The 21886-nt window shown below is 40.4% G+C and overlaps 1 protein-coding gene across 1 annotated transcript; it reads left to right on the forward strand.

Moving 5' to 3' along the window:
* The first annotated feature begins 436 nt into the window (after positions 1-436).
* On the forward strand, positions 437-21886 carry LOC132994431 (gamma-aminobutyric acid receptor subunit rho-3). Its single transcript, XM_061064772.1, has 10 exons — positions 437-1207; positions 5305-5417; positions 14143-14210; positions 15644-15867; positions 16730-16812; positions 17895-18032; positions 19627-19779; positions 20541-20602; positions 20707-20838; positions 21240-21886. The coding sequence occupies exons 1-10, from the start codon at positions 1071-1073 to the stop codon at positions 21540-21542; spliced, it is 1413 nt and encodes a 470-aa protein (XP_060920755.1). The 5' UTR covers positions 437-1070; the 3' UTR covers positions 21543-21886.

The following is a 21886-nucleotide window of genomic DNA, read 5'->3' on the forward strand; positions in this document are numbered from 1 at the left end:
CTTTAAAACTTTTTTACCTTCTCTTTTCAGGAATCTAGCACATCAAACCTGGATCTGACGTGATCTAGAATCAGTGGAATCTGTCTTGGTAGGATGAATTATTATGAAAACTCAAAACTGCAACAAAAAAAAAAACTACACAGAGCATGGACGCATCAGCTAAAATACATGTGTGTTTTATGTAGATACAAGTATTTGAGGTGCACATGCAGAGAATATATTTTTGTGTGCGAGACTGTGTGTTTGTCTGCGATTATGTGCTCCATAGGTGCAAACGTAGGAAGCTTTAGTTGAATCTGGATTAAAAGCAGCTCGCTTCATTTATACAAAGATTAAACCTCGGACGATCTTGACCACCCGTTGTTGTTTGAGCTTCCTCCAAACCCTCGCTTCGTTTCCTCACAGAAACACCTCTCTCTGTGCGCACAGACACAGCGTCATGAACACACATAGTGGAGGTGTGCGCTCACCTCATATAATCACACCAGGTGCCTGTTTTTTCATTGTCCTGCTGAGAAAATCCTGATTACTGATGGCTTTGTGTGTGTGTGTGACTGTTTGTAGGTTAGTGAAAGATTGCTGCGGCTGCAGATAAGAGGATTAGAGTGGAATTAGTGTCATTCCTCTATTGCCGCGAAGAATAGGTTCATATCGATTTTAATCAGAGGGAGAAAGATGCACAGAAAAGCAGATAGAGCGCACAGGAACAGACTGTGACAGGTGGAGTGAATGAAGCTGGAGAGAGGACAAGACTCCTGGAGATCATCGCAGTCGGGATGTTCAGCAGGACACCAAGGAGCTGCACAAGCATCTGCTGCAGAAATATTTGCATGTAGAAACATAGACACATGCACTTAACCAAAAACTTCAAGGGACCACTCATGCATTTGCCTCGGTTTGAAGTTTTGCCCACGTTCTGGATCTCTCTGGCTGTGGAAACCTCCAGCGGCTGTGGGATGTTTGACCAGAACCACCAGAGTTAGTCTGCAGAGACCTGGAGCTGGAGCTGGTGGGTCGCTGTGGCCGGGATGCTGCCGTTGTGTCAGTGGTGGCGGGGAAACCTGTGAGACATGAGGGTGGACATGCTGACCTTCCTGGCTCTGGCCACAGCAAGCCTCTTCGCCATCGTGATGGGTGGTCGCAGCTCTGGACGCAGGAAGAACAAGGAGGTTTTCCTGGGGGAGAACAGCAAGTTCAAGTTTGGAGGGTGAGACGCACGCATGGACATTTGCACATATTCCAACAGCTTAGTGTGGCTATGACGGATGAAAGGCTGAGCGCACACACACACACACAACCTTCAGTTTCCAGGATCAGTACTCTTATTGTGTGGTGTAGAAATCTTCTATTTGTCAGTTTATTTCCTACATTTAAGAGTTTTACTCCTTAGCCACACTAGGAGGCCTGCTACTTTCTACCAAGTATATTTAGCCAACATTTGAATATTGTTTTAAAACATGGATAACATTTAAATAAAGATTAACAGATCTGTTTGTAAAATTGAATAAGAACCAGCATTGCACATCGCAGTATCTTGACTATACCTGAAATAACTTCCGTTCTGTTCTAAAATATCTTAGTTAGAAAAAAGTTGGGTTTTTAAAAAAATATCTTACTACCCATTCTCTCTCCACTTGCTCCGTCAGTGTTGTTAACTAAGTTGTCAGAGGGCTGAGCTCGGTGCGGTACAGGAAGAAGGTTTGGTTTTGTTAAGAGCATGTTCTATAAATGACCCAAATTGCAAAAATCATAATTCCTAATTGTAAACCTGGAACATGGATTACACAACTGATTGCTGAGACGGAGTCAGAAGTCAGAAAACATTTGCATGTTTACTCATCAAAAACACATGACGGAACATAACCGTCTTAGTTTCGCATGTTAGCATGACAATTTGCTGATTAGCTCTCAACAGAAGCTGCTGCTGAGGCTGATGGTACTGTCATTACTTTTTCTGTTTGTTTGTCTTTTGTTATAAAACATGCAGCCCGCTTGTAAAATTTCTGTATTATGTCAGAGTGAGCGTATGTGTGAACGCAGCAGGAAATGTTCAGGAATAGTAAACCATGAGCAAGGGGGACGGAGTGACGACATTCATATCATGTGACTGGTGCAATCTTGGTGCATGTAATTCTCTTTTCTGCTCAGAAGTATAATCATTTCCACTCGGTTGATACTGTGAATACATCCAGTTACACCTAGCTTTGATATGAAGGCTGAAACTGTCATCAGTGTCGGACTCTGTTGCCTCATTACAGATCTTAACGCTCAGCACAACCCCTTTTGTGGTCACCATAAGTTCAGATATTTGTGGGTATGTGTGGTTTTCTAGTAGCTTAATGGCTAACTGGTCAACACAGCTCATCACTACATTACTGCACAGTGCAGAATATTCTGAGACTTGTCAGGGGGCTTTAATTTAATTTAATTTCTCATGAAAACGGCACACAGAAGTTCCCATGGTTGAATCCTTTTCACTTTCCTTTTCACATAAAAACCGAGCTGGCAGTGAAGAGAATTTCCCCTCCTTACTTGTCTTCAAAATTACATATAACAGACTGAAAACTGTCATGGTCTGTCTCAAGCCTTTTATCTTTAAATAATCTGTTACACTTCTCTTTGGGTTATTTCATCTTAAAAAGTGAGCACACTGCAGTTAAATTCCACCAAATGTGGGTTTAAATGGAAAAAAGCTTCATTGACTGTGTCTGTTTTTATTGACTCACAGCAGACGACTGGCCCCTGCAAATTTCCAGCTGCTGGCAAAAAGCGTGCTCCTCAAACAGTTTTTATTTAGAAGAAAGCCGCAGGAAGCTTTCTAGATACTTCTGTTGGAAAGAATGAATAACTGAATGCAGCTTCACGTCTCTGCATCTCTTAAAAGTTGTGTCAGGGTGTTAAATCACTGAGTAGATAAAAAATAAGTTCTCACAGACAGACCAGGATGTAGTTTGTTAGTTTCATAAGGGAAATTGTTGTGATCGCAGTTATTTTAACTTGGGAATAAACCTATTTTAGTTAGCAGTGTTAAATAAAAAAATGTTGTTTCTTAAATTAACAAATGCAAAGCTCATTTCTGGCATCTCTACAGTCAGAAACTACAGTCATGTCATTTGACATCGGTGGCCAGATGTTTAGGAAATGAAGGGAGTGTGTCATCACACCTGTTAATCATTTACACTGCAGAGACCACTAAGTGATCTCCAACCTGGTGCTTTGCATTGTGGGAAACAACACGCGAGGGAGAATGGTCTGATGCATACTGTAGATTTTTCCCAAACAGAACACTTCTGGGTATCTTTGGTCGACTGTGTATCTCGCATTTGTTCACATATCGCAGTCTGCATTCTGCATTTTGGCCAAATCAGTACTATTAGTATAGTAGGAGGGTTCAAAGACAGCCTGAGTCTGCACAGTAGAGATCAACATCCTGCCACTTTAGATACCAAAAACACAGATCTAACATACAGATAAAGCTGAGAATATCCCTTGGGTTGGAAAAGTCCCTACATTAGTCAGGTTATGAGCCAATAGTCAAATATGTGGGTAAGTTAAGGTCTACAGTGTTTACTTAAAGCAGACATGAGGAATTTTTAATAGGAAGCGCCTGTGGACCGGACAGTACGTCTTAACTCTTTGCTTTTCCTGTCTTGTATTTCTGTGTGAAGTATTTTAACTAAGAATCTTTCTGTTTCATATTCAAGGTGTCACAGAAAATCTGAGAAAAGGTCAACAAGGATTTTGTGACTCACTTTGTCCAATCCAACGTGGTGACGGTGATTAAAACTATCAATACAGAAGAAAAGACGATGTTTTAAGTTGAAGAGTGGTTTTGGCTGTTTCAGGTCATGTAGAGACTCCTTTTTTAGATTTAAGACTTTTTTGATTATGATAACTGTTTAAAATAAATGATCATTGAGTCAGTGTCAGGGTCGAGGTTCCCTGAAAATGTGGTTTATTTGGGTGATTGTGGTTTTGTTTATTTCAAGGTTAATTTAGGGGATTATGGAGATAGGATTTGGCTCAAGTGCATTGTACACCCTCACAATGATAGGAACCAAATGTGTTTGTGTGACTGTGTGTGTGTGTGTGTGTGTGTGTGTGTGTGTGTGTGTGTGTGTGTGTGTGTGTCCTGGTTTGTTTGTGTCAAGGTGTGTGAATTTCAAAGAGGCTTTTCATCCTCCAGCACAGAAAATCTCAAACAGCTTTTATCTTTTTTTCCCAATTGTGTGCTCACCTGTGAACTACACACACACACACACACACACACACACACACACACACACACACACACCAGACACACACACAGCAGCATGTAGTGCAGCAGAGGGGAAGCTGTTCTCAGGCTGTAATTACACCTTTTACATCCTGACCCTCGTCTCGTCAGGGTTTCCCATGGTTGCATGTCAGACATACATAGTATTTAACGCTTTCTTTAACTGCACAGTTTGTTTTCGTTATGTTTCCGGGTAGTGGCATTGCTCGAAAAAAAGACTTGCCCTCTGTGGACATGTAGTTAAAAGAATTGCATTTCTTAAAAGTCAAATTTAAATGTTTGAAGTGATGTCACAGGATTCAGTTTGACGTCTCATTCTTATCATAAGGACCACTTTCAAGGCAAATTCAGACGTCATGGAAGTTTTCAGGGGAGTTCACTTTTTTAACAGCTGGAAACCAAAACATCACAGTTTGATATCATAATGCATTCACAGATAAATGTATCGCCTTTAAAATGTCCTGTTTTCAAAAAAGGTTATTGACACAAATAATAATAATAACACAAATAATATGCAATATTGTAAGGGAAATTGCAAAACAGAATTTAAAAACACAAAATAAAATAGATGAAATCAAAAACTCCTCTTTGGCTTTTTCTCTACATGCATTCTGGGAAATGTAGTAACTTCATATCCAGGGCTTCCATGGCATTTTAGGAACACAATAAAGTGCTGTCTGCGTGAGGTTGTGCACGTGTTCACACATGTGCAAATGTTTGTGTTTATTTGTTCATGGAGTTGTGCCATGCCTTTGATTAGTGTTATGGTTTGGCAGGATAAGAGTGAGTGGCAGAGAATGGAGAACAGAGGGAGGACAGAGAGAGAGAGAGAGAGAGAAAACCACAAACTGTTTTCTCTAATCAAAACATGCAATTACATCCATGATAAACCAACTAATCACTCAACCAGCTGTCTGTCTGTCGTGTTCGTCTGTCTGTGTGTGTGTGTGTGTGTGTGTGTGTGTGTGTGTGTGTGTCTGTGTGTGTGTGTGTGTGTGTGTGTGTGTGTGTGTGTTTTGTTTTTGCAGGCGTATTGACTACAAACTAAAGAGGCAGGACAGCACCAAAACGCTGCTGATAAAAAGTGAACAGCTGCTGAGGATCGAAGAGCATGATTTTGCAATGAGACCAGGCTTTGGAGGTAAACACACACACACACACACACACACACACACACACACACACACACACTGTGTGCATTTGTGTTTGCATACTGATGAAGTCCCCCATTGGGAAGCCATCATTTGGGTAACCATAGCTAATGCCTGGACCATGTTTAAGTTTACACCCAGCCACATGTAAACTAAAGCACATTCTAAACGTACTCTTAAAATGAAGTCCTAAAAAGTCAATATGGATGGTTTCTGTTTTGTTCTCTTTGGCGCACCCGGTGGCAGTAGGCAGGAATTGCAGGTGCATTTTTTTGTACCTAACAAGTTTGGCTATCGTGCGCAGGGCAGATGTAATTTTCTTTGGTTTGTTTGGGTATAATTATAATTTCTTCAGTAGACCAACATAGACCAGAGAAACACTGTTTTGCCATACCTCCTCTTGTAGACCAATTATTGCAAGGTGATGTAGGCTCCTTGTGATGTTATTCTGGGAATATCATCTTGACAGCTACTTCAAAATACCCCAAAATATTCATATGTGCTTTCATCAGTGGGCAATGTGCTCAATCAAGTCTGTAAAATGATTCAACAAAAGATAGTTATTTTGCTTATGTAAGTAGTGAGACGTTTATCTCCTCACAATGCAAGGCTGTCCTCACAATACAAAAAAATCCTCTTAATGCGAAAAATGGCCTGAAAATACTGATATCTTCATGTCTTAGCAATGTCCTCAAAATGCCCAAATTTCCCAACAACGCAGTGGTGTTCCTTATAATGCAAAATTTACGCAATTAGCAAAACTCCCCTTGAGGACTTTTGCACTGGGACAAAACTCCTGATATCATTTCCATTATGGTTTTGTAAAGCGGTCTCTGTTGCTTCATCCTCCACTTCTGCTTTGTTCTATTTACGTCATATCTTGCCTCAGGAGACCCCCGCCTCCCCTCCCGTCCGACAGGTATTGACAGGGATAGTCTCCTGCTGTGTGGTGCATGTGTGAACGACCAGGACTGGAGGATTACAGGAGCCTGCCTCCTGAAATTCTCTGGGACTGACATTTCAGTGATGTCCTCACAGAAGACGAATGTCCCCACAGTGCAGGAGTGTCCACACAATGGAGGAATTTCAGCACAATGCAAAAAATGTCCACATACTGCTTCACTGTCCTTACAAGGTAAACACGTCCTTACAATGAGGGAGTATCGTAACAATAATGTCATCTTATTGCAGGAGGATCCCTACAATGCTATGACATCATCCTAAGGCAAAGCTGTCCTTACAATACTTAAATGTCATCATAATTTAAAAATGTCCTTCCAATGTGAAGCGCCCAACTATATAATCACTTTAAATTAAATTGGCCCACTCACACAAAAAGAAGCACCTAATTTCATCACACGTCCCAGATGATTTAATTCTCTCCCTCTCATCATTCATCAGAGAAAATCACTCCTCATCTAACACTGATGATGCGTACACGCAGTCTGGTTTAATGATGTGATGATGGGCACCCGGTCACCCAGACAACGGATGTGTCAATCCCAAATCACCAACTCTGACCCAGATTACACCATTGTGTGTCAGCACGAGAATGTGTGTGTGTGTGTGTGTGTGTGAGAGAGAGAGCATTAATGCATCGGAAATACATTAAGGCTCTGTGTGGTCGCTCAAAAGTGATTGTGTGTCTATGTTGGTTTTGGCAATATAATGAATGTGTGTGTTGTGTGTGTGTGTGTGTGTGAGTTGGGGGGGTTCGTGTGCATTAATCTGGATTATATTCCAGGTCTCGAGCAGATGGAGGGGTGGGAAATAAACTGATGTCTAACCACACAATAATAAATGCATACAGACAATCACAAACACATGATGCAAATCGTTGGTTTCTTACTTGTGGATTAAAATAATATCAGTGTGTGATCTAAAAGCTCATTAAGAGATAAACATTGCTGATATTTAAATAACTGTGTGTATTCACATCAGCAGGTGTGGAGTAATTACGTTCATTTATTGTTCATCATTTTTAACTCTATTTTATTATAATGATTAGTATTTCTGAAATTAACAAGGAAAGTGGAATTATTAGCGTTTCTAAATATATCCCAGTTAGCTGAACAGGCTAATTCAATGTGTAATACCCAGGCATGCAATAATTGACAGTACAAGCATTGAAATTAAAGAACAAAAAAATACAACAAACACTAAAAACAGTGAAAATATGCCGTTACAAACAGAAGCTACACTACTACTAAGAAAAAAAACTCTTCTGACACAGAAGATTAAACATGACAGCAATCAACAAACCAAGAGCTCAAAGCTTAGAAAAATCAATTCTACCCCAAATCTTGTATTGTTTCTACATTTTCTTTTATATTTACCTTTATCTTTTCTGGGTTTTTTTACACGTTGCATTCACAGTATTTGCAACTTTGTAACAGTGTGCTTTCTTGGCCAGAGATCACCCACAAAAAGATTTCAGTATCAAGGGAAAGTTTAAATGAATAGATCAATCTAGTGGGCAATGCGTATAGCGATCCATGTCAAATTTATCTGAACTACTCTTTTCATGCCGACCACCTCTGCATTGGACCGGAAGTCCGGCTGATTATTTTCTCCAATCATTTATTTCTGTCCAACCCTCAGTGAAAACTATCAAGTTATTACAAATGCTTTAAAGTATTCAAGTAATTTAAAGGAAATGAAGTAAATCCTCACTCAATTTAGTAATTCAGCATAGTTTTTTAAGTAAATGTCACACAGTGACTAACGGCTGTTTCCTGAGTCTATATGCTTTGTTGGAATCCTGCATGTCTATGTTGTCCTTCCTGTCATTCAGGGTGGGGACGACAATAGCACCACTGTCTGCCCCACGGCCCTGTGGCATTTCTACGGACTATAATTTTACACCGGGGGAAATCTCAGCTTTTTCCTCATGATAAGCCTATAGCTGCTGCGTTTTTATGAGAAAGAGAGCGACTGAAACATCCACAGACCAGATCTGACATTTTCTCAAACCCTTTTTCACATGTGAATGACTTGTAGTGTTTCCATATCGAGGTCAACCATTAAAGTATTTCTATAAACTTAAATATATCCCCAAACACTTCACATCACACTACCTCAGAGTTCCTGTGTTGTAGGGACATCTTGATAGCAAATGTTTGTAAGTGATTTAATAGCTGCGGCTGTGCTCTGCTGGTGGTGCTGTGTTTTGGTCGTAGCTATCTGCAGTGTGACCTCATTTTGCCTGACCTCAAGTTTCAGGTAACAAACGCTGGATACAATTGACAGATTCATTTCTGTCATAAAAAAACAGGTTTGGCAGACTCCAAAGTTGTGTTTGTGGAGTTTTTGATTACCACTTTGGTGTGACAGGATGTCAATGTGTTTCTCAGACAGAATAAAACAGGCAGCCAGTCATTAAAACAATCCACTACACTATTTTAAGAAACATTTTCTCCTCCTCCTTTAAAGTCTTTCTGCATACTGAGTACAATCACAGAACTCCGAGTACTTTTCTCTTGGGTTGCAACATTTGTGTTTGCTCCTTTTGTTTTTAAAACTTCCAGCTTGTATAGAGATTCTACAGTCGACAGAGCTGGCTGTGTTTTGAACAAAGAAAGCTTAAATGGAAAACATCGCTAGCAAATTAGGTAGAATCTACTTCAATCTACTCTAAGTAGGAGTTAAGATCAATTTCCGACTTATTACCTCCAATCACTCCAGGTGTATGAAGCGAAATGTAAACAAAGGACATGGCTACTGAAACAGTGACAAACACATTTCTTCTCTCTGATGTGTTTTAAGTGTTGATTCAAATGGCTATTCTATTTAATGGGGATGTGAAAGAGTCACATAAATACATCTGATAATCCTTTTCCAGCTACATCAGTGGGTATAGCTGCACGTTTTACTTAATGATAGTTCAACTGTTTCATTCAACATAGCGTGAAAGTTACATTTGAATCGATAATCAGCTTTTTACAGTCAGTTCATTTAAATGCACAGTTAAGTCAAGCTACAGTTATAGCTTGCAGCTGTCCTAGTCCTGGTTTCAAAGCTCAGGGGACAGGGCGAGAATCGATTCACTGATGAAAGTATGTCCATCTCCACTACAGTAGATGCTGATATGCTCTCTTTCAGTTACTATAAAACCTTTGCCGGTTGACCTATTAGGTCACATGCTGAACAATCAGCTGACACAACGTAAACTGTGTCTCCTCGTCAGTCTAAAATGTGGGGTTCTTGCTCTATTACTCGCCATGTTGATACCTTTTTCTTTTTTTTTTTCTTCCTGGCTTTATACTAAATATTATTGCGCTTGACTTCCGGGTCAAACTCTAGAACGTGTTATCTAGGTGTGTTAGTACGATTTCCAAAAATTCAGTTTAGCACAATTTGAGCTGGACTAACAAAATAAATCTGTGTTTTTATACATTATGTAAACGTACTGAATGTGTGCCTTCATAGGTGCTTCAGCTGTCAGATTAATATATTAAAGTAAAAGTACAATATTCTGTTTGAGATTTAGTACAAACAGTTATCTGCTTGAAAAGACACCGGTAGAGTACAAGTACTTCAAATTGAACTTAAGTAGACCACTGCATAAATATATATTTTTGCCTATTTCTTGTGATGTAAATATAAATACCCAAAGAAAATACATCCTGGAGTCTAAAACTGCGGAAATATATTGTTTTCCAAAAGTTCAGCTCTGATGTCGAGACTGTACGTTGCTTTAACATTAAAAACCACTGGTGTGGTTCTGTAAAGGTTCAGTAAATAAACTCTGTGTGTGTGGCGGCTAAATGCTTACAGATAGATCAGCCTGCAGGGAGCAGAGCTTTCATTACATTACAGTGTTTGAGGCTGAGCTGACTCTGTTACGCATGGCTGGGCTGAGTCAGTATGGATTGTGTATGAGTCTGACGTTCACGTTCTCGAAAAGCCGCTTGGAAAATCACCTCTAAATTCCTCTGCAGCTCTCACCTCTCCTCCTCCTCCTTTGATTGGGAGTCAAATGAAAACACACACTGGAAACATCCTGTGACCTTAAAGCTGCATTATGCTGCTTATGACTGCATGAATTGATCCATCTGCTGCGTAGTGTTCAGGGATTAAACGACTCACATTTTGGGCCAAAATATGACCTTAAAGCTGCACCAGGCAAGATTTTTATGCGTTATTAAATCTGCAGCAGCTTGCTAACTGTAATGTTGTAGGGTCACCCAAAGAGTACAGAGCTGGATTACATGAATAGCAGGACAATCTGTGCACAGGGGGATGAAAATAATTACATTTGGGGGCATATGCATATAAAAAGATCCTATTTTTTTATGGCTAGGTCCTTCAGCTTGCAGCCTTTCATTTCTATTTTGGAGCACCTGCACAGAAAGGATAGTTTGCATCATTGTAACACACGTTTGCAGAGCAGACAAACATTCAGGCTGTCAAGCACCTCATACCCTCACTAACAATGAGACCACCTGAGGCACTTCACTGATTTTCTCTGATAGTGAAACGGGCTGAGCAGGAACCACGGCGACCAACTTTTCCTCCAGATTTCTCTTCTGTTTTTGATCTAGAGTAATTTTTTTTTTTTTTTCACTGACGCCAGAGATAAACATTTGTCTCTGATTTTTACAGTGCGCTTACATTTCCAGGAACTGTGATTATGAATAAATTCAGGGCTCTTCAAAAAAAATAAAAAAGCTCCACAGCAACTTTCTCATCAACGTGTTGATCGGGAAAAAAGTCAGATGTTGAAGTAGACACAAATTCCCCAATCCAACCCCCCTTTTGAAGCAATCCTGCCCTTACAGGATTGCTTAACACTTAACTTCCTGAAAGTGATTCAGCTATTCATATGGATCTGTTTTGGTGCTCTTTGTAACATCAATTCAGGTGCATCCTGGTAGGAAACATTACTTCTACCTTCAGTGTTTTGTGAAAGCAGGATTTAGACTAGTTTGGATATCTGTACACAAACTTTGAGCTCATGCTGAAACCGTGCATCACATAAACTAAGAGAGTCGAGTCTGGCCTCCTTTTTACACATGTTTCGCTCTATAAATGCCCAAAACGTTCTCTTACTGGGTGTGACATGGGAAAGACAAAGCAGTAAAGAGAGGGAGAGAGTGACCTTCTCTTTTAGGTTTTTCCCACCATCAGCAGATGTTGTCGGGGCTACGCTGGCTGTTGAGTCCGCACTGCTGCTGGTTTCATCATGAGTCATGCCAGCACAAAGGCTGGCCTGCAGCAGGAGCTTTATGGTCCAGATAGACTTCATTAAATAAAGTGTTTATTGAGCTGCTGGCCTGCTAACATTCAGGTGGATTCAGGAATTAACACATTTTACATCCGTTCACGCAAAAGCACACTTTCAAGTTGTTGTGTTTTTCATTTAGAGTGAGGAGAGGAATGTAACCTTGTAAACCACGTCCAGACGGAGGTTACGGTCAAACCCAAATCAGTTCGTGAGGGACTCTGTGTGTCTGTGCATTGTAAACCAGCAGACATGGTTTTGGTTATATGCAGATCAAAAGGTTTTTTTAGTGTTCAGTGTGTGTTTAGTGTTTAGTGATGTAAATCCATGTGCAGAAACTGATAATCTACCGAAGTCCAGGTAATTTAAACCAGGGATCTCTGAGAGAACAGAACTAAATGCAAGGAAAACACTACTTTTATTTCCAGGTTTCTAAGTCACATGCAAAAGCTTCCTGAAGAGCCGGTGTTCTGTTGAGATGTCTTGCTTCGTGCAGTGTTGTTTATACCGTGAACTGAGAGCAGAGGCTATCCTATCAAATGATGCGGTGCATTTGCTCTGTGAGGAAAAGGAAAGCATGTTCTGCAGCTCTATCAAAAACATTCTTTTTAAGATGCACAGAGCCAAATGGTAGCACATATTGATGGGTTGCATTAGTAGATAGAACACCAGTTAATTCAGTCAATTATTCTTTGCTTCATGTATCACAAGGCATTACATGGTCTATCGTCTTTAAATTTTAAAATGCTGTTCACTCTTTTGTAAGGCTAAAACTAAACATGCTAGGGCTTTGTTGCTGTTGTTGTGACTCCTCACGGCCTCGCACAAAGTGTCAAAATAACCTTTCATGGTGCAAATTGCGCCACAGTGCTGCTCCACCGTCACTAAGCCTGAAGACATTAATATTAATTCTGCAACCCCGTAATATTTGTGTCCAAGTCTGTGAATTCACATAGGGCGTTGCGGAACCGCTAGAGAGCCCAGCACAGCGGAGCTCCACATACACACACACTGAGACATGCACACACACACACACACACACACACACACACACAGTGCTGTTCCTCCCCCGCAGATCCTGCCTTGTCCCTGTAACACCTCTGATACCTCCGAAGGCGGCACAGAGTGAGGATCACTTAGTCCCCCTGGTACATTTTCGCATCATTCATATTAAATGCGTGCAGGTGACAGGGGGGTAAATATTGCACCTTGAGTCGGTAGTCTGAATAGAGCTGAATAAAGTCAAATCATTTAAGCCATTTAAAGCTCAAGTTTTCCTTCCTCTTCTGTTAAAAATATTTTCAAAGATCACAAGTAACAGTTTTCTGTATACATCATTGAAATGACTTTATAACAATGTTTAGTTAAGACCTTCTTTGAATGGAGGATAGTCACTTAAATACTGTTTAAGAACCACAGTGACAATGCAACTTCAATGCTTTAAATTTAGCCCGGTTCAAACTAAAATCACCAAACAAACATACCAAGTCTGGCCAAAGTTCACGGTTGTCAGATGAGACTTAGTGGTTCTGTATGTTTGACAGTCATGATTGCTCATTCTTGCAGAGCATTCCTCTCTCATTGTTAAACTCTTCACATCGACTCTAAACAGCATGCTTAGTGTGTTCCACATGTTTATGAGTTGAGGACAACAGTTAAATCTTTGCTAATGCTTGTGGTCGAGTGAGGAAAGAGCTTTTTTTCGCCTGAAGGCCGCAGCCTTGGATTAAAACTAAAATTAGCCGAGTAGATTGACCACCAATCATAATCACAGTTGCTTTCGGGGCGTACAAACATCCTTCATAAACTTTGTCCGGTCATGGTGTGGAGACGATTCAAACAAGGAAGTGAGACGCTCTGATTTAAGCTTATTTTTTTAGGGGGGATTTGTGCTGTTGAGCTATTTCTGCTCTGTTTGTGTTTTCACAAATCAGGTTGTTAAGGTTTAGCGGTTAAACAAGCTTAATCTGCTAATGAGGCAGATGGAGCGGGGGAGTGTGGGGGACTGATGAAGATGACTGTGGTGAGGAAAAAGGATGTTTTCACCAGTAGTAGACCAGAGTGAGGTTTGATGATGCAAAGCTGATTTTAAAAGACATTATAGACCAATTGTGGTGTTTTTTTCCACTTTTTTGGGGGGTTAAAAAAGGCCCTGAAACAACATCATGGGACATTTAAACTCTATATCGAAGGTTTCATTGCATGTTTTCTGTTTTTAACGGGTAAAATCAAATCATTCGCAGTTATATGCACACGTTTGTGGTTTCATGATCCAAATCACACTCATTTATGTCAAAAACAAAAAAAAAAAAAAAGTTAAATTATGTTTTTTCAACTGAAAGCGTTCCAGGGAATGGTTCAGTTGAACAAGAACAGAGAACCCTTTTACCTGAATCCTCTTCAGATGTTCAGCATGTCACCTCAAGCACGAACCTCACCTTGATTTATGAGTGCGAGTTAAACTAATGATGTTGTTTAACCTCTTCTTTCAGGTTCAGCCATCCCTGTGGGCATTGACGTGCAGGTGGAGAGCATCGACAGCATCTCAGAGGTCAACATGGTGAGGAATCAATGATTAGCTACACTATTGAAACACAAGCTTCATGTCAAACTTATAATGACTGATGAACAAACCTTAAGAATCGTGAATGAAGACATTTTCTGTCCTTTGTTGAACCTGCTGGGTAAACAGGCCTGCACTAATCAAGATTTTCCTCAGCGTGCAGCGTTTTAACTACAGAAAATTCAACAGTCAAACCGGCTGAGATTTCTTTGAGCTTGTTAAAGTGTTAAAAATAACCTTTAGCTCCACTAGCTCTGTTTTCTGAATGGTTTATCGTTGGTGCTGCTGTGACAAAGACAGTTCAGAGCTCCGCTGAACACCGACAGCACCGTGAATTGTGCATCATGTGCTACCGCTATCTGGGCCATCTCAGATCTGATTCATGAAGAAGTTACACTAATAAGAGAAAGAGAAAAGTTGTCCTGCTCTGTGCAGTTAGCTCTGGTTTTTGTGTGATTTTGTAGAAGAGGCTGTCTGCAATTCAACTCTCTTCACCTTAGGTACAACACATCAGGAGCAGAGATGACCGCCTCTGCTTTATCTGTGTTCAGTTTGAGAAAGTTTTCAGCCAAAAATAATGCTGTGCATTTACTGATTTAAAAATCTGAAGTCTTTTTGATGGGCTAACAGCTCTGTGATTTTTAACGACAGTTTAAAGGTCCCATTAAGTTGTTTTTCTGAAGTTTTTGTTTGGTCCACATAAAATAACCTTCGAGGAGTTCACAAGGTTTGGAATATTCTGTGACAGAAAGCTGTGACTTTAGTGGGATTAAAAGGGTTTTAATGTCAGATTCAGGCTGCTCTGACATCACTTCTTGTTTGTACCCTATGTCTGGTTTGTGACCCCTCGATGGCTCCGCTTTTAACTCATGCACCCACTTACTTACAAGTGTTTTATCGCGTTCCTGCAGCCAACAGAGACGAATGGCAGGGAGGACGGTGTTGTCACGGCAGCTTCAACCGGAACGCTGAAAATCTGCAGGCAGCCTGTACTTCACCTCAGGCCTCAGGCTGCTGCAGAAAAATGTTTCATACATCTCTGACACTGATTTCTGAGCCTTTTCAACTCCAATATTACCAGAAAAAAGACACACCTACTTACAGGTTCATAAACTTTTGAAAGAAAGGGAGACGTCAACACAAAATTATGACTTTCTCTTCCAGTTTTTCAGTTTCTAAGACCAACAAGATTGTATCCTTTCTTTATTTTAGTAATCATTGTTTTAAAGTAGACAGAAAAAGAAAGAAAAGAGGGAAGACTAGTAGAAAGAAATGCAAGAAATAAAGAAACAAATAAGACATAAAAGTGTTGTATAAGTGTCATATATTGTTTTTTATTTGTTGCAAGTTATACACTCTATAATGTAAGATCACAGAACTGAAACTTAAAACTCAGACACATAACAAACCTTTTTTCACATTTCCTGCAGGACTTCACCATGACTCTGTACCTGCGTCATTACTGGAAAGACGAGCGGCTGTCGTTTCCGTCCAGAAACAATCAGAGCCGGACGTTTGACTCGAGGCTGGTGAAGAAGATCTGGGTCCCCGACGTCTTCTTCGTCCACTCAAAGCGCTCGTTTATCCACGACACCACCATGGAGAACATCATGCTGAGGGTTTACCCCGATGGAAACATCCTCTACAGCGTCAGGTATGGGGACAGGAACGGGAGGACAACTTCAAATTATTTTGTGGTTGTGGAAAGTAGTAAAGTTTTTATTAGTATTTTCGTACATTTCACTTCTTTTTCTTCTATAGGAAAACACATCACTCTACGATCCTCTTCGTTTATCTGACAGGTTTAATGCTTATTGTTTCAGATAACATGTTATACCGTAAAACCTCAATTAATAGCCTGGGCTTTTATTTAGTGCAGTCTATGAAATAACTCTGCCTTTGTTAGGGACAGGCGTCAATATGAGATGGGCCTTTAATTATTTAAAAACAAAACTCATGCACAGCAATAATGGGAAAGACTAAAACATTTACTTTACACCAGAAAGAATATTTCAGTGTGAATGAAATAAGGCTGTTAATAAACAATTGGATCATAAATCACTAATTTGATCTTTCTTTGTAATGAAGCCCATCCATACCAACCTGCTGCTCGGTGGGGGGAGAGGGAGACACCCTTATTAATATATTTATGATATACAAACTCATCCACACTTAATGCACAGAGGCCTCTTATGAGACCTAAAGTTTACCGCATTTTACACACAAAACACCTTAAAATGTGAAAATACAACCAAAGTTAATTTACAAGTTGATAGAAATGAAAGTGGCATCCATTATGATCATCATTTAAATGATTTCTCAGATAAGCATCAAACATGATTTCATAGTTCCAGTATGTCAGGTGTGAGGATTTGCTGCTTTCTCTTTGCTTTATAAAAAAAAATGTCTTTTTGCATATTGCAATAGTTTAAAGGTTTAGACTGACGTTTGGAATAATTAATGATTGGGGAATGATGACTTCATGTGTTGACATTTGTTTTTTTTGTGTTTTTCAGAGTCACAGTGACGGCTCTCTGCTCGATGGACTTCAGTAGTTTCCCTCTGGACACACAGAACTGCTCACTGGAGCTGGAGAGCTGTGAGAAACACACACACACACACACACACACACACACACACACACACACAAAAACACACACACACTTAAACAATATTTATGTACTGCACCTTCCCTTGTCCTCTTACATCATGAAGTGAGTTTTATTTTATTATCACAAAATGTTTCTATGGCGAATAAAGGGCTGGATTTAAATCTGACCCAGACCCTTTGTCGCGTATTATTCCCTCTCTCTCTCTCTCTCTCCCTCGCTCTCTTTCTCTCTCTTGTATTTCCCATCTATCTACATCTCTGTCTATAAAAGGCCATAAATCCCCTTAAAGAGAGGGCTAAGTGTCCAATTCTAAACAAAAAAGGAGCGAAGAGGTCAAAAAGCTCCAGCAAACACACAACACACTACAAGAGTAGCTGGAGTTGTGCCAGAAAAAATCCCACTCTGCTTCTTCAAACAAAAAAGGAACAAAACTGATATTTTCTATGATTATTCATGACAGGACCTCTCAGTTTCACCAGGTGACCCATTTGAGGGACTAGATCCCTAGGTTGGGAACCAATGTACTCATTTTTAAGATTTATTTTTGGGCTTTTTATGCCTTTAATGGAGAGATAGGACAGTGGATAGAGTTGGAAATCAGGGAGAGAGAGGAGGGAATGACATATGGGAAGGAAGCCACAGGTGGGATGTGAACCCGGGCCACCCGCTTGAGACAACAGCCTCCATACATGGGGCGTGTGCATTAACCACTGCGCCACCAGCGCCCCCAATGTACTAAGTTTAACAAGTTGAATGTATAAGGTGGTCAAATGTTACTCTAACTTTGATGCCATGCAGGAGGAGTCAGTGCTTTTATCTGAAGAGACGTATACAGTTTTATTCATATAAGACTATAAACAGGGTACTTTTACTTTTTTTGGTTTTATTACTTCAGTAAAGATCTAAATACTTTCATCACAGGTAGCAGGATTAAATCAGACAACTTCCAGCAGCAGCAACAACATTTGTTCTCCATCTATTTTATGTTTAGTTCTCATCTGTTCTATAATATTCATCACACTGATCTCTTCCTGTCTCTCTCTCTCTCTCCCTCACTCTCTCTCCACAGACGCGTATAATGAGAACGACCTGATGCTTTACTGGAAGAACGGGAACGACTCTCTGAGGACGGATGAGATCGTCTTGTCTCAGTTCTTTATCAAGCATTTCCACGCCTCCAGTGGCCTGGCCTTCTACAGCAGCACCGGTGTGTGTGTGTGTGTGTGAGTGTGTGTGTGTGTGCGCGTGTGTGCGTGTGTGCGTGTGTGCGTGTGTGTGTGTGTGTGTGTGTGTGTGTGTGTGTGTGCTTGTGTTTTCCTTTGTTCTTGTGAGTGTCTGTGTGTGTTCAATAACCTGAATTCAAAGAGAAAGAGCAGCAGCATCTGTTTTCCATCCGTTGTAAATAACAATTTATTTGTATATTCTTAATAACCAAAAGTATGTGGACTCTGCAGTCTCTTTGTGTTTTGTGTATCTCTGCTTCCTGTCATGGTTCAGGCTTCTCATTTCCAATAAAGGCACATCGTAAGGCAACATTATGCAAGTTCACCTTAAAGTTAAAGATTTAAATTAGTTTTATGTTACTCTGACTTTGTTAGGAAAACGTGTCTCTTGTGTTTCTAACCTGCACCACGTGTTAAACATCTCTAAAAGTCTTAGCGCTTTATTCTCAGTACTGACCACATGGTAGGATCAAAGAGACCAAGCGGATGGTTTTGTGGATGGTTAAACACTGACAGGCTATAAGCCAAAAACAGAAAAACAAAACAAAACTGGTGAGTCCTAATTAGTACCACCGGCCATACTCCAGTGAACCTGCCCACCACCAATCACTGAGCAGTAAACAATAAATAAAAACAACATGTTCCTTTAAAGGTCATGTGAGGAGCTTTTAGCTGGTCTGAATTTAATACAGATGCTTCTCTATAATTCACAAAAGCAAACGAGACTATCAACAACTTTTTTGGTTGATTATTTCTACAAATACGTTATTTCTAATTCCATTTACAGGGTCAGTGTCAGCAGCACCCTGCAGGGAAAAAAAGCCTTTATTTCCACAGCAAGGATTCACAGTGACTTGCAATTTAGAAATTAAAAAAAAAAAGCAGGATGAGATATTAGCAGAAAACACAACATACACACACATGCACAAGACTAGATCAGCACAGAGATATGAGTTCCCACTTTGTCCACAGGAATCACTTCAGATCAACACAAAAGGAAAGTTCCTCACAGATATGTTGGCCCTGAGAGCTCAACTCAACACAACTTTGGGAAACACAAGCAACCATTTTTTCTTCTAAGTCATTGTTTTTTTTTGTGTCTATCGTTGAATCTGCTTCAAGTGTCGTCTGCATTTCCCCATTCGCCTGTGTTATCCTTTTTCTAACTACTACACATGTGTTGTCGAACTGCTGATGTTTTCTTCATTTGCATATGTTTACATAGAGTTGTAATTCATTTAGCTCTCAATTGAATCATGATTTAAGCTTTAGGAAATTATTCAAATTTAAAAAGAAAAAGAAATTCATCCCTGGTTGTCCCTGTATTGACCCACAGACAGATGTGACTTTTCACAAGTGTCTGCAAAGCACATTTGATCTTTTCAGGGGATTCTAGATACAAAAAAAAAATGTAGTGGCAGATTTAGACAAGGATGTACTTCCATCTTCAGTTTGTGTTTGTTATATGCACCTCTACAAAGCCAGGTTCAAACCCTGCAGCAGGGCTTAACATGTTGTCCAAACTGCAGCACTTGAAGGAACATTACAGATACTCAACAATGTGTGTCTTCCTGTCAGGGTGGTATAATCGACTGTTCATCAACTTCATCCTGAGGAGGCACATCTTCTTCTTCATGCTGCAGACGTACTTCCCCACCATGCTGATGGTGGTCCTTTCCTGGGTGTCCTTCTGGATCGACAGGAGAGCCGTCCCTGCTCGTGTCTCTCTGGGTAATGCTTTGAATTCAAAATAACATGAGACAAAACCCACGTCTGAGCTCTAAAATGTCATGATTCACTTTGTGGGAACAAACTGTCTGGCCCTGAAGAGGAGACCAGTGTGAACTTATTTTTATTTTTCAATGATATACTGAACATTTCTATCATGTGGAAATTGCCTGTTCAGACTCTATATGTGTCACTTAGAAAGACATCTCAAGTTTTTAGCTACCTACAGGCAGATTTTTTTTTAGCCTTTCTGCTCCTGCTTGCATATTTTTGTGCCTATTGTTTCCCACTTGGCGGGGTTTGACATGTTACTCTCTCTGTTGGCATGAACACAGCTGCCTTCCACCCAGTTTAGATTAAATCAGTTTTGCTGCACACTTTCAATTGAGGACTTTTTCAGACATAAACAAAGTAGGATTAATACAATTTTTGCTTTCAAATTTCATATGAAACTCAATGACTCAGATATCTTTTGCTTTAAGACAAACTTCCTTGAAATTGCTGTTCTCGATCTTTGATTTGAACTCTTTTTTTTTTCTCGGGTCACAGATCAAATAAGAAATTTGAAAAAGATTACATTTCACGTATTTCAGCGCTGCCGTTGATGATGAAGAACTGTCATATCATAATTATAATGATCTCTGTTTAATATGAATTTTTCAATAAGTATTAAAAGAATTTGTTATTCTAAGGTTTTTGTTAAAAAGGCTTTCTTTAAAAGTGAACCAGTGCCACAGGTAATGTGATGCTTTCTCATTCTGCAGGTATCACCACGGTGCTCACCATGTCCACCATCATCACCGGAGTGTCCTCCTCCATGCCTCAGGTATCAGCTGGGGTTGTTTGGGTCTAAGATGCATTCAGGTACAGTGGGACTTAGTTATGTGTAGTTATTGTTTATATTTGATCGTTGGTGTGTTTGTGGTCCAGGTGTCATATGTGAAAGCAGTGGACATCTACCTGTGGACCAGCTTCCTGTTTGTCTTTCTTTCTGTGATCGAATATGCGGCTGTGAACTACTGCACCACTCTTGAGGAGATGAGGAAGATGAAGAGGGGGAAGGTCAGGACTGACGACACATGGGGATTATAACTGCACAGTGAGGGAACCATGGGAAGAACAGGGAATCATACCACTCACATTTTTACCTAGAGTCTCCCTCTAGTGGCCACTCAGGGACACTCACAGCAATTTTAATCTTTCTCTTCCACATGTCTTTTGTATTCATGGAAGACCAATCAGATTTATTCAATTAAAAATTGTGCAGTTTGGAGCACAGAAAGTAAAAAAAAAACATGTTTAAACAGTGCTTCATAGACTTTTTGACACTATTTATTTTTCAGGCACACATTCAAGGCTTACTGAAAACGGCTTCACAACCCACTTTTGGGTCCTGACCCACCAGTTGAGAACCACTGCTACTGTATAATACAGTAAATTAAACTCTTTCTGTACGGTTTCAGATCCCATCCACATATAATGCCAGCCAGGCGATGGCCTTCGACGGCTGTTTCCATGACGATGAAATTGAGCTTACTACATTCCCTCGAATGGCGCCCACCCTGACCACTGATCCCCTCACCAGTTCAGCCCAAAGCCCCGACATCAGGCCCATAGAGGGCACTCGCCTCCACCGGCAGCGGTCACTGCGGGAGAACGTGGACCTGCTGGTCAGCAACAGCTACATGATCGACTCATACTCCCGCCTTGCCTTCCCAATGTCCTACCTGCTCTTTAACATTATCTACTGGAGTCTGTACTCCTGATCCAGAACTACAAGATCTACTGACGTTTGTACTCCTGATCCAGAACTGAAAGATCTACTGGAGTCTGTACTCCTGATCCAGAACTACAAGATCTACTGGAGTCTGTACTCCTGATCCAGAACTGAAAGATCTACTGACGTTTGTACTCCTGATCCAGAACTGAAAGATCTACTGGAGTCTGTACTCCTGATCCAGAACTACAAGATCTACTGGAGTCTGTACTCCTGATCCAGAACTGAAAGATCTACTGACGTTTGTACTCCTGATCCAGAACTGAAAGATCTACTGGAGTCTGTACTCCTGATCCAGAACTGAAATGTCAACTAGAGTCTGTACTCCTGATC

Source organism: Labrus mixtus, chromosome 19, assembly GCF_963584025.1.
Source record: "Labrus mixtus chromosome 19, fLabMix1.1, whole genome shotgun sequence".
Classification (NCBI taxonomy): Eukaryota; Metazoa; Chordata; class Actinopteri; order Labriformes; family Labridae; genus Labrus; species Labrus mixtus.

What these genes read in the sequence shown, in the direction of transcription:
- LOC132994431 (XM_061064772.1), top strand. Translation starts at nt 1,071, where the DNA reads ATGAGGGTGGACATGCTGACCTTCCTGGCTCTGGCCACAGCAAGCCTC. An exon ending in GCATCTCAGAGGTCAACATG is followed by an intron (nt 14,211 to 15,643) that starts GTGAGGAATCAA and finishes CATTTCCTGCAG; the next exon opens with GACTTCACCATGACTCTGTA. An exon ending in CTCACTGGAGCTGGAGAGCT is followed by an intron (nt 16,813 to 17,894) that starts GTGAGAAACACA and finishes CTCTCTCCACAG; the next exon opens with ACGCGTATAATGAGAACGAC.